At 43.0% G+C, this 12,318-nt stretch overlaps 2 protein-coding genes across 3 annotated transcripts; one reads left to right on the top strand and one right to left on the bottom strand.

Annotated features, from left to right (window-relative positions):
* Window positions 1-711: 711 nt before the first annotated feature.
* Window positions 712-5,425, bottom strand: trim65 (tripartite motif containing 65). Of its 2 annotated transcripts, none has more exons than XM_026177343.2 (8): window positions 5,292-5,425; window positions 4,459-4,910; window positions 4,236-4,331; window positions 3,878-4,108; window positions 2,781-2,949; window positions 2,600-2,689; window positions 2,282-2,499; window positions 712-1,901 (listed from the first exon to the last, which is right to left on the bottom strand). In XM_026177343.2, the coding sequence occupies exons 2-8, from the start codon at window positions 4,906-4,908 to the stop codon at window positions 1,593-1,595; spliced, it is 1,563 nt and encodes a 520-aa protein (XP_026033128.1). In that variant the 5' UTR covers window positions 4,909-4,910; window positions 5,292-5,425; the 3' UTR covers window positions 712-1,592. The 2 variants fall into 2 exon arrangements, with proteins under 2 accessions (XP_026033128.1, XP_026033130.1); XM_026177345.2 differs by having other exon boundaries at window positions 5,257-5,358.
* Window positions 5,426-5,714: 289 nt separating this feature from the next.
* Window positions 5,715-12,318, top strand: mrpl38 (mitochondrial ribosomal protein L38). The gene is made up of 9 exons (XM_026177340.2): window positions 5,715-5,839; window positions 6,936-7,124; window positions 7,230-7,361; window positions 7,445-7,647; window positions 7,737-7,809; window positions 7,953-7,998; window positions 9,228-9,386; window positions 11,796-11,932; window positions 12,080-12,318. The coding sequence occupies exons 1-9, from the start codon at window positions 5,755-5,757 to the stop codon at window positions 12,214-12,216; spliced, it is 1,161 nt and encodes a 386-aa protein (XP_026033125.2). The 5' UTR covers window positions 5,715-5,754; the 3' UTR covers window positions 12,217-12,318.

Below are 12,318 nucleotides of genomic sequence, written 5' to 3'. Positions count from 1 at the left end.
TTTCCCCCAATCATTAGGCCAAAACAGCCAAATGTGCTTTTCCTCAGCTGTTCCTTGTCTTCAGGAAACTTGTGCAAATCCACAGCAGTAACCCACTTTAAATGTGCTAAAAGTTCTCAGCTAAGCTAAGATTTGTAAACCCTCATAATCTAAAAATCATCTGCCCCAAAATATGCACACACCAGCACAATACATCAGATTCCGGCTCAGCACCGTCAACCGTCGGCACCATTTGTTTGTGCAGTCAAGATCAGATCGCAACGTGATAACGCAGCCTTCGATTTTCAGTTGTGTTCTCAGTAGTAGCGCTACAGCCTGCAACATTTTTCTTTCACCTACAGTAGCTCACATACTTCCGTAGAATGAGCTCAGCATACATGTGAATATTATCAGAAAACACAATGAGGTTTGGACATGTATGAGTACAATATTTACCCTAAACATCTGAGCCTTGAAATTTTTTTCCCAAGCATCCCTTTACATTTGCTGTTTTCATTTGTATGTGGACATATGCTCTGGCACAGGTGGATATTCATCAGTTTCCATCTGATACAATTCACTCTGTGTGATGAACATAAAGCTACAAAAGTGGGCCCATTATGCTTTTCTGTCGGTTTGTGTCTTGGTAACCCCGACCTCAAGTTTCCTGAAAATATGAATGAGATAACTTCCGAGTGAAGTCACTGAAGATATTCAAATTGATACAATAGGTGAATCTACTAATATGATGCTTTAATTTAACTTTAAAAATAAAGTCAGGACAATATCGAATTTCACCTTTGCTAAAAAGAATCATAAATTTCCCTTAGAGTCAATTCATGTTTTTCAAATGGAATGAGTGTAACAGGTCCTCGCCAACCTATAGGAAACTTCTCATGTAGCCTGAAGTGCATTTCTTTAGGGCAGAATCAAAAATACTCAAATCTGACATGTGTAAGACCGTGTGTTCAAGTTGTCCTCCTGTGCTGGCACAGAAACAACACAGTATTACTGATGCATTCACCTCCACCTCAGTAGGTATCTTTTCACTAATCACACAGCATATATTGTAATGCTATTTTGGAAAAAAGAACATTTGTTTCAACAAGGGTGTGTGCCCTAATTAAAGACATAATCCAGCATGTATGCAGAGTTCAGTGTCTCATGAGGAGACACTTGTTTCTAAGCTTTAGGTAATGAAAGCTCAAAAGTGTGACCCACTGAAATGTAACTGTTTTTTTCCTACCTGAAATAGGACACATGAACATTATTTATCACATGTTAAAAAAAATGAATTAGTGTGAACTAAAACTGCAAATCGTTTTAAAAGCCCCTTACGTATGCATATAAACGGTTTCCTTAGCAACATTGTGGTAAGTGACAATGCAAAACCAAATGGCAAACATGTTAGAGGAAAGAAAATCCCAGTAAGTCAGTTCTTCTACTAAAAACAATGCAGGAAGGCAGTCGTCCCAGAAGAGAAAAGTGAATTTAAAAGAAGCTCCTAGATTGTTTGGAGGCGGGGGGAGGGGGTTCTTTATGTCAAGTCAGATTGTGGCCATGATTCATAGTATTCCTAGAATTCCACTTGTTCCCCTCTTCTACAAGTCCGCTCATGAAGAGCAGAGGGTGATGCTGACCCCCTCTCCTATCCAGCAGGCGGGAAACAGCTCCTGGGTGAAGGCACAGTGGAAGGCGTGCAGCCTTGTCTGGCCGGCTCCGTAGTAGGTAAGCGTACCCGCCTCGTAGTCCAGCAGCATGCCGATGCGGCTGTGATGGGAGTTGCCGGGGATGGTCTCCCGCCGGCCGTTGTGCCAGGCGCTGAGCTGGTGCTCGTCCAGTTGCAGGCTCCAGGACAGTTCATTCATTCCCACCATGCATCTCTTGCCCTTTTCCTTCCTGGGGATGCTCTCGTAGGTTACCTGGGGAGGAAGATGCGCAGAACAAGTGAAACATTAGCATCCTGTGGTCATTTCTCTGGGAACAATGAATCCCTGTATAACACATAAGGAAAATCTGTTGAAACATTCTCGACTGATCAGACAGAGTGGATCTACTATTGAGCAGGTTCATGTAACATGTGTGGGTCACAAGTTAGGTTCCTGAGCTTGTTACATGCCGATTTCCACCTGTTGTGGACTGAATACGTGCAGCTACAATCTGCATGGAATCATTAGTTCTGATGACCTCTACATACATATCAACGATTTATTCGGCAGGACCTAGAATGTTCCCGTTAGCGACCCTCTACAAAGCAATGTGTCACAAAGCCACAGCCTACACAGCATTATGATATCCTTACCCCGAGGTAGGCCCAAGGCTTGGACACCTCCAGTTCCCAGTAGTGCTGTCCGTGTTTGAATCCCTGAAAGCACAGCACCTGCCAGGTGTGATCAAAGCGGGCTTCATGAGCGGGGACAGCGCGTGGCCCTGATGTCAAGTGCTCAGCCCTGCGGTTCTCCTGGGAAAGAACTAGATGCCCATTGGCTGTCCGTGGGTCAAAAGTCAGAGAGCATCGGTCTGTAAGAAGGAAGAAAATGAATCAGGCAGATTAAAGCTGGAACAGTGATCTAGAAAAGTTTTAGAGGTCCTTAGTTATAAAATGTCTCTTAGAACTCACAAGCACTGAGGCCCTCCTTCCCAACAGGGTGGCACGGAGCAGCGGGGCTGGGAACCACAGCGAGTACTGGCCTCTTGTCCTGAGGAGAACCTGGAAACCAAAGACAATGCATGAGAACACATGAGGACCGTCTGAAGGCGGATCGAGCTAACATGCTTCATCTTTCCTAGTGACAGGTCACCTTCTCTGTCATGACCCACAGCGGTGGTCACAGCTTTCTCCAGGTCCTCAGACACCAGCTTAGACACTCGGGAGAGGATGTCGGTGACGCTGTTTAATCGATCCTGCAGGGTCGAAGTCACATCTGTGGAAATATCCTTGAAGCGCGGGACTTCTACGTGCGATGATTCCTGTGAAGAAGCGGGTTTCAGGCAGTGCTTTAACGAATAGGCAAAAGTTTCAATGTCTGATTAATTACTTTGGTTTGACCTTACAGCTGAAACAGTGAGTTTAAGCTGCTTCTGCAATTGTTAAATGAAATAAAAACTCAATTCTAATGACAATTCAAAATCACCTGCCATTCATTACATTATGACATGTGTCTGGATCCTCTACAGTGTGCTCCTAGAATTTGTGGTTAATAGGTTTCAGGCATCGTTTCTGTTAAACGGTGTAATTATTGCCCTAGCTGGCTCAAATAATGCCTCTACTTGTCTGGCCCACACACTGTCGATATGTAAAAGACGCCATTGTGATGTTTCCCACTGGTCAGGAAAGCATTGCTGTGAAGCTGAGAGTTGGAATATTTTCTCAGTGCCTTTCAAACCAGACAGATCGAGCGCAAAGGGGAGACTATAACTTACAAAATAAGTATCATGCTGCATTCACTGGCCTGGAACTAAAATCTGACAAAATAAACTTATGTGGAAAGTTCTTAATGAGATAACAAATAAAGTAAACATTAATTTTCCAAGATGTCTCTTGTGACACTCAATGTTCTTTTTACGTGGCTCATAGGAAAGGCGTGACAAGGCCTGGGCCGCAACTCTGATAAACTTTGTAGTCGAAAGAAGCGAAACACTGAGGTTTTCTGTGATTGAGCAGATACCAGCCTCGTGTTGTTTAATTAAGCCCACATTTCGTTATTTAAAAAAAATGCTTGTGCAGCCATCCAGCAGTAGGAAGCTTGCTGAAAGCTCTACGCATCCACTTGTGCATGTTACATGAAACAGCAACCTGCACATACTTACCTTTGTAAACTACTGGGACTATAAAATGAACCAAAATAAAAAACCAGATCCTCCCCTTCCCAAATGTGTAAAGGCAAGGGATACAAACCCTGATGAGGTCAGTATCAGGGAGGTCATGTAGTGCCGCAATTTGGTCTTGGCGCTCTCTGAGCAGGCGGGATTGCTCGCTGAGTTCGGTTAGCCGCGCCTCTGCCTCCGCGAGGGCTGCCTGCTTTTCCACCTCAATAAAAAGCACTGTTGCCTCCTGCTTCTCGGACAGGATTTTCATCAGGTTAGAAAACTTGGCGTTCACCCAGGCTGACGTCTGCTCAAGAGTTACCTGTTAATTTAAAATATGCTGTGTAAAATAGTTGCTTGGGTTCATTTGGGCACACGCTTTCGATTTCTTTTATACTTAAAAGCCTCCTTTTGCGAAGCATTTACAAAGGCTTAAAGTGAGAGTTTACCTTAGCTTGATTGATATTCTCAGTCAAGTCATTTATACTTTTCTGCATCTCTTCAAGCAGTTTCCCCACGTCTGTATTCTTCCTTTCCAGCAGCAGCTGTAATGAAAACATATCAAGTCAAGAAAAAAATCATTTATTCTTTCACAGTCATACAAATATGTGATAATCATCATCTATAATCCACTCCCAGTTTTAAATCTGCAGAGGCTTTGTGTTTGTATACCTCTTGAGTTTCCCTTTCTTCCTCCAATATGACCCTTTCGTGGTTCATGCACTCTGACTTTTCACATTCGTTGCACACAGACCTTTTGTCCTGCCTGCAGTAATAAACCAAAGGCTTTTTATGGCGCTCGCACAGCAGCATGGCTCTGGCCCCTTCACCTCCTCTCACCAGAGCATCCCTACATGAGGGGCCAGCGCTGTTTGCAGTCTCTGCCAGGACCGACAAGGACACATTACGCCTCAAGACAGGTCTAATTTTGAACTCCTCATTGCAGATGGGGCACTGAGGGCCAATGTCAGACTGGCTCTTAATGTCCCAGTGCTTGCTGATGCAGCTTTTACAGAAGGTGTGACCGCAGGGGATGGTTACAGGATACCGGAAGAACTCCAGGCAAATGGAACAGTTTAGGTTTGCATTCTGAGACTCCATCTCTGAAGACATGGCAGACATCTCTGTAGAGGGAAACAAAAAAGGCTGAGGTTAACCATAATATGACACCTTTCGAGACAAACAACTTCATTTCGTTTTTTTAAAGAAAACAATTTTATTTTTGGGCAGGAAAATATTCTTTATGAACTGGCTTAACATTTATAGGGAAAAATAACAGGCGAGCAGGAAGGCAGCAGTCCCAGATTCTAATGTCAGCTACCACACAAGTGAACGGAAAAGCTAATGTTAGCCAGCGTTAGCATGCTTTCAAGTCATTCAACGTTAGCGCGGACTGTTACAAACAAATACTCGTCAACATATTAAAATGGTCAAAAGATATCTTAAAACAGAGCACCATTACACACTCACCAGCAAGATGCTGTACCAAAAAAAATAATTCTTACCACGTAAACCGATAGATTCATGCAGAACACTGTATGAATATCGCTAGATGAAGCGTTCCGGATGACGTATGACGCAAAAAGGGACGCCTTCACGTGCTTTCGAGAAACCAATGAAATTAAAAAAAGACCCATATATTTTGTATTTTGTATGCTATGAGACAAACTGTAACACTGTTCCGCTGTGAAGTTGCGAGGGCAATACTACTTAATTTATGTCAATCGTTTGCTTTATTTTGCTTTAATTAATGTAGAATAGATATTTACTGAAACATTCGCCTCAAAAATCCTTACATAATTTTTTACATAATATACATAATTTTTTTATGTATTAAATTTTAATGTTATAATGTATATGACTGCATAATTCAGTTTTAAGTGTCTTCTTTTCTTTTTTCCCTCTCGGCCACCGTATTCTGTTTAAAAAAAAAGAAAAAAAAGTAGGGGCGGGGAAAGTCATTCCAAGATGGCGCTGCGCACAGTATGTGCTGCTGCTTTACGGACCGGGACAGATTTAGGGGTCAATAATGCGAGGGCATTTGTCACGACAGGTATGGAGTCCATCTGTATTTGGCAATTTTTAAAATACTTCCTGAACGTCTTGAATATAGAAAATATTTCGGTAGGTTATATTAGTTGCAGCAGAGCCCTGATGCACGCTGTCCCCTTACAGACATGGTAGAAATCTCATAAACAAATGTGACGAATAAATTTGGTCAAGCTAAACATTGATCAGGAAAACAACTGAGGTGTTGTAAGAGTGTCAACACATTTAATGCTAAACGGCTCATACATCAGTTACATTATTTTCTGGAAATTAGCTGCTACTGTTTTTTTCTTCTTCTTAATTTTGAACTGCAAAGTGTATGCTGTGCCATTATCCAGTGACTAATATAGTTATCAGTAAATACTCACAGCCATAGTTATAAAGGTGCAAAGATATCTGCCTTAGAATAAACAGGTAAAGTACGAGACAGTGAACTCATCACTCGCTGACAGTTGACTCGGAGTGCAAAATGTCCTCTGCACATTTCCATTTGTTTTGCAGTTTTCAGTCATGCTGTAAAACCAGCAACAAGCTGATAAATAACACAAAGAGAAATGAGGGGTGCTCTTCCTCCAAAGTCTGACTCGCCCACAGGCACTACACTGCCCAGTTAATTAACTTGATCCTCACTTTTCATGACATTTGTCTGATCCTCTGCCAAGACCCTAAAGGCATTGTTTTCAATTTTAAAGAAGAGGATTTGAATGCATGCTCTTGTTCTTTCTCTCCACCACATTTCCTCACATTTGGCCCATAATTTTTACGTAGCCTTGCTTACAAAGTAGAAAGGCGCTGAGGATGCAATGCCTACATCTGTGTACTTCACAGATGTAGGCAAAGTCATCCGCGTGGTATCAAAATGTAATGGATTCTTCCACCTCCCCACTCAGATTTGGGAAATCAGTAGCTTTGACAATCAAAAGGCACAGAAACATACTTTGGTGCAGAATGAATACAAATTAGGTGAAATAGAACAGCGCAGCAGCTGGAAAAGTAAATGTGAATCACCATCTATGATCACTATTGTACACTATCACTTTACCATTTAAAGATGTAGCATTTTCAAAAGCGATGTGTCTAACTGTTTGGGATGTTTCCAGCATTCCTCTGCAAACGGGTTCCTCCTTTGGGCCCGATGCCAAATGAAGAGATTGATGTTAAAAACCTGGCGTCGGTAGAGAAGTATCGCAGCTACAATCGTTACTTCAGGCAAGCGGCGGAGGCGAGGAACAAGGACGTATGGTGGAAGACTTACAGGAGCTACGTGGAAAACGCTGACCCTGAGCACGGTGAGATGATGGAGTGAACATCGGGGCAATGTGATGTCTTGTAAATGTCATTTTTTTAATGGTAAAAACTCCAGATAGCACGAAAGAATTCTGTTGTGTTTGAAGGCGCAGAGCGAGTGGACATCGGACTGCCCTACTATCAACCCTGCAGGACCAAAGAAGTAAAGAAGAAGAGGCAGGTGATGAAGGAGAACAAGAAGAACGTCGAGCTGGAGCGGGCGTCTCGTCTGCGCACGTGTAAGCTTACATCAGTTTCTAACGAATTCTCCTGTCGCTCTGTTTTGGTACCCTGTGGTAACAGGTTCCTTGTTGTCCACCAGTTAAGATCCCTCTGGATCAAGTGCAGGAAACTTGGGAGAAGACAACCGGGCCGTTTCATGTTAAAAGACTTGCGGACCACTATGGGGTCTTCAGAGATCTCTTCCCCATGGCTTATTTTCTACCTCAGGTTACACTCAAGGTCTGCTACAGCCAGGATAACGGCACTCATGTGCACTATGGGAATCAACTGACACCCACTGAGGTACGTTAAGAGATTTTGATTCTATGTCCCCCCACACCTTTTATAAATCTTCTTGCATCATGTTCTTTCTGTTCTTTGTGGTCCTCCAGGCAGCGACGGCACCACAGATCAGCTTCAATGCAGAGGAGGGCTCCCTGTGGACCCTCCTGCTTACCTGTCCAGGTACACACAAAATGATCAGTGGACAGTCCTAAGAATGACTGGCTGTCTTTTAATACGTTTAAAAGTGAATCCACACAAGTAACTGAAGGATTCTTTACTTTTGCAGACTGTCCAAATTAAGTACAATTTTTTCCCCCCCTCAGATGAGCATCTTCAAGATAACGAGGCAGAATACATCCACTGGCTTGTGTGAGTAGTCTCATACCAGTCAAATAAGCTTTAAAACTATATGCTGACCATGTTGTGTTTATGCTGAGGTTCAAAAGTGCAATCAGATAATTCCTAAGTCAACAAGATCAATTTACTGATCTAATTTTCCAAAGTATAAGGTTTCCCACTAAATCTGAGCATCCAGTTTCACAAAACATATGGTAAATGGTAAATGGCCTGTATTTATATAGCGCTTTACTAGTCCCCATGTACCCCAAAGAGCTTTACATATCCAGTCATCCACCCATTCACACACACATTCACACACTGGTGATGGCAGCTACATTGTAGCCACAGCCACCCTGGGGCGCACTGTTTAACTGTGTGAGCTTCATGGTGCAGACTGCTGCATTTACAGAGCTTTGTCTCACAGGAGTAAGATTTAGATGTCAAAACTAGTTTATAATCAAAGTACATAATTTCCATATTGATTATTAAATGATTCTGATTCTGATCAGTGTAGTAAGTACAGTTTCTGTGTAAAAAGAGACATCTTGTGGCCAACTGAGGATACAACTCCTGCACAACCCCTTCAGCAAGAGAATCTGGTGGCTGTGTTCTGCTGTGGGAGCAGGGTTTTCATCCTCTTACACTAGTATTTTCCACATGTATTGGTCTGCTTGAGGACACAGTCAAATTGGTACGTGTTTGTTCCGCGTAATCAGTTTTATCCTGCAAATAAACCTTTCTGTGTTTACTTGAGTGGTCTCTGTCAGGACTGAGGAACACTCAATAATAAGGTGTGACACCTGTGAGAGATTTTGAAACTGCTTTCTACCAACAGAAACCAAACACCAAATGATGGAGTGACTTTTGAAAGAATTGTGTTCCATCGCTGCGGTAGACTTTCAGAGATTTAAAAAAAAAAAAATCTGTGCCAAAGGTCACACACAGGTGGTGCTCAGACTGAGGCTCATAAGGTGGAGCTGGTGACAAACTAATAAATAGGGCATTTGTTTGCTCCCCAGCAAGGCGAACCCTAAAAAGGAAATGGAATAAAACAGAGCTTTGTTCTCTGCTCTTAACTTGAAGTGTAAGATGTTTTGATTGGTCAGATCATCTGGATGAGCACTAAAAAACTTACAGTCCATTCACTTTATGCTGGCTGGCTTACTGTCATTGATTTCTCACTTCAAGTTTAAATCTAAGCTAAATAAACCTCGTTTCGAGTTATTCATGGATTCCTCGAATGATCCATGTCTCTGCAGGGGGAACATACCGGGCTCAGCAGTCCAGGCTGGTGAGGAGCTGTGTCACTACCTGCCACCCTTCCCTGCCAGAGGAACAGGCTTCCATCGCTATATTTACGTGCTCTTCAAGCAGGATGGGTCCATCAACTTCCAGGAAAACATCAGGCCCTCGCCATGGTGAGTAGTACACTAATCAGAGTGGTGGATGATGTATTCTTTTTGGATGGAGTTACAACAATAACAAAGTCCATCCCAACAGCAAGTTACAGCAAGATACCTGTGACTAGGAAATGTGTTGTGCTCAGTAGGTAAGAATAACACTAATCTCAGTGTAGCATTAGCAACTGCCTCCCGAACCACCCAAACCTGGCATATATGTGCGGTTGTAGTGATGGATATACTACAACATATACTAAACACAATTCAAATTTAGAGGTCATTTTATGCGCGAGTAACCCATGTGAGCCAAACTCTCAGGCTGGTTGCTATAAACACTCTGCTACATTGAGTTTTTCTACTCTTGACTCTAAAATGTCATTAAGTGTTGAGATACAGTGGGGCAAAAAAGTATTTAGTCAGTCACCGATTGTGCAAGTTCCCCCACTTAAAATGATGACAGAGGTCAGTAATTTGCACCAGAGGTACACTTCAACTGTGAGAGACAGAATGTGAAAAAAAAATCCATGAATCCACATGGTAGGATTTGTAAAGAATTTATTTGTAAATCAGGGTGGAAAATAAGTATTTGGTCACCTCAAACAAGGAAAACCTCTGGCTCTCACAGACCTGTAACGTCTTGTGTAAGAAGCTTTTCTGTCCCCCACTCGTTACCTGTATGAATGGCACCTGTTTGAACTCATCATCTGTATAAAAGACACCTGTCCACAGCCTCAAACAGTCAGACTCCAAACTCCGCCATGGCCAAGACCAAAGAGCTTTCGAAGGACACCAGGAAAAGTATTGTAGACCTGCACCAGACTGGGAAGAGTGAATCTACAATAGGCAAGCAGCTTGGTGTGAAAAAATCAACTGTGGGAGCAATCATCAGAAAATGGAAGACATACAAGACCACTGATAATCTCCCTCCATCTGGGGCTCCACGCAAGATCTCATCCCGTGGGGTCAAAATGATCATGAGAACGGTGAGCAAAGATCCCAGAACCACACGGGGGGACCTGGTGAATGACCTGCAGAGAGCTGGGACCAAAGTAACAAAGGTCACCATCAGTAACACACTACAACGGCAGGGAATCAAATCCCGCAGTGCCAGACGTGTTCCTCTGCTGAAGCCAGTGCATGTCCAGGCCCATCTGAAGTGTGCCAGAGAGCACATGGATGATACAGCAGAGGATTGGGAGAATGTCATGTGGTCAGATGAAACCAAAGTAGAACTTTTTGGTATAAACTCAACTCGTCGTGTTTGGAGGAAGAAGAATACTGAGTTGCATCCCAAGAACACCATACCTACTGTGAAGCATGGGGGTGGAAACATCATGCTATGGGGCTGTTTTTCTGCCAAGGGGACAGGACGACTGATCCGTGTTAAGGACAGAATGAATGGGGCCATGTATCGTGAGATTTTGAGCCAAAACCTCCTTCCATCAGTGAGAACTTTGAAGATGAAACGAGGCTGGGTCTTCCAACATGACAATGATCCAAAACACACCGCCCGGGCAACAAAGGAGTGGCTCCGTAAGAAGCATTTGAAAGTCCTGGAGTGGCCTAGCCAGTCTCCAGACCTCAACCCCATAGAAAATCTGTGGCGGGAGTTGAAAGTCCGTGTTGCTCAGCGACAGCCCCAAAACATCACTGCTCTCGAGAAGATCTGCATGGAGGAATGGGCCAAAATACCAGCTACTGTGTGTGCAAACCTGGTAAAGACCTATAGTAAACGTTTGACCTCTGTTATTGCCAACAAAGGTTATGTTACAAAGTATTGAGTTGTATTTTTGTTATTGACCAAATACTTATTTTCCACCCCGATTTACGAATAAATTCTTTACAAATCCTACCATGTGGATTCATGGATTTTTTTTTCACATTCTGTCTCTCACAGTTGAAGTGTACCTCTGGTGCAAATTACTGACCTCTGTCATCATTTTAGGTGGGGGAACTTGCACAATCGGTGGCTGACTAAATACTTTTTTGCCCCACTGTACCATATAGATAACATGGTGATCTCAGACACATAGCAGAGGACGGAAATTTAAAAGCAAAACTTGTGTTTCTGTGGGGCAACCACCATGTGGATGAATGGATAGATAGAGATACAGATCTCTCTGTAAAATACTAGCATCGCACAATCACTATATAGGACCTGAATTATGACGTGTTATTGCAGACCACAAATGCTGGAAAAAAAAAACTCTGCCATATTAAATATGCTTCAGACAAGTGGCTGATGCTCCTAGTATACCACAAACCTTAATAAATAAAATCAATTGTCTTGACATGTTGACTTTAGCTCGATTTAGCACAAATACTCTAAACACCTCCTGGATTAAAAAATGTATTGAGTGGGGACATAACTGTTAATCCTGTGTGATACCTAAAAACGCACTGAGCATGTATCGTCTCTCCACACAGCCAATCACTGGTGCAGCGCACGTTTAAAACGGTGGATTTCTACAGAAAGTACCAGGACAACATGACTCCTGTGGGTCTGGCCTTCTTCCAATGCCAGTGGGATCAATCTGTGACAGATACCTTTCACAACACCCTAAGTGAGTCACGGTGTGGGAAAAAGACAACACAATACATGCTGGAACTTGTTTCCCACCTCTAACGTGTTCATCTAAATTGGGCCAGGATTTGTGTGGCAGCTGGTAATGTGAGTTTAACAGTCTGCTTTCCTGCATCTTCTCCTGCAGACATGAGGGAGCCCGTGTTTGAGTTCATCAGGCCTCCAGTGTACCACCCCCCACAGGTCAAATACCCTCACCGGCAGCCCCTACGCTACCTGGACAGATACAGAGACGGGAAAGAGCACACCTATGGGATATACTGATTATCAGACACATGCACATTTGAGGAAACAGCAACAACAATGTGGAATTGTGTTTGCCATATTTATGTCATGATTGTAAAAATAAAGCAATTTTCAGCTGCA

The sequence above is a fragment of the Astatotilapia calliptera genome, chromosome 8 (genome assembly GCF_964374335.1).
Source record: "Astatotilapia calliptera chromosome 8, fAstCal68.1, whole genome shotgun sequence".
Classification (NCBI taxonomy): Eukaryota; Metazoa; Chordata; class Actinopteri; order Cichliformes; family Cichlidae; genus Astatotilapia; species Astatotilapia calliptera.
The sequence above is the reverse complement of the archived record's forward strand: the minus strand, read 5'-3'. Positions and strand labels throughout refer to the sequence as shown.

What these genes read in the sequence shown, in the direction of transcription:
- trim65 (XM_026177343.2), bottom strand. Translation starts at nt 4,908, where the DNA reads ATGTCTGCCATGTCTTCAGAGATGGAGTCTCAGAATGCAAACCTAAAC. An exon ending in CTGATACTGACCTCATCAGG is followed by an intron (nt 2,950 to 3,877) that starts GTTTGTATCCCT and finishes GCTTCTTCACAG; the next exon opens with GAATCATCGCACGTAGAAGT. An exon ending in AGCCTTGGGCCTACCTCGGG is followed by an intron (nt 1,902 to 2,281) that starts GTAAGGATATCA and finishes CTTCCTCCCCAG; the next exon opens with GTAACCTACGAGAGCATCCC.
- mrpl38 (XM_026177340.2), top strand. Translation starts at nt 5,755, where the DNA reads ATGGCGCTGCGCACAGTATGTGCTGCTGCTTTACGGACCGGGACAGAT. An exon ending in ATCAACTGACACCCACTGAG is followed by an intron (nt 7,648 to 7,736) that starts GTACGTTAAGAG and finishes GTGGTCCTCCAG; the next exon opens with GCAGCGACGGCACCACAGAT. An exon ending in AACATCAGGCCCTCGCCATG is followed by an intron (nt 9,387 to 11,795) that starts GTGAGTAGTACA and finishes CTCTCCACACAG; the next exon opens with CCAATCACTGGTGCAGCGCA.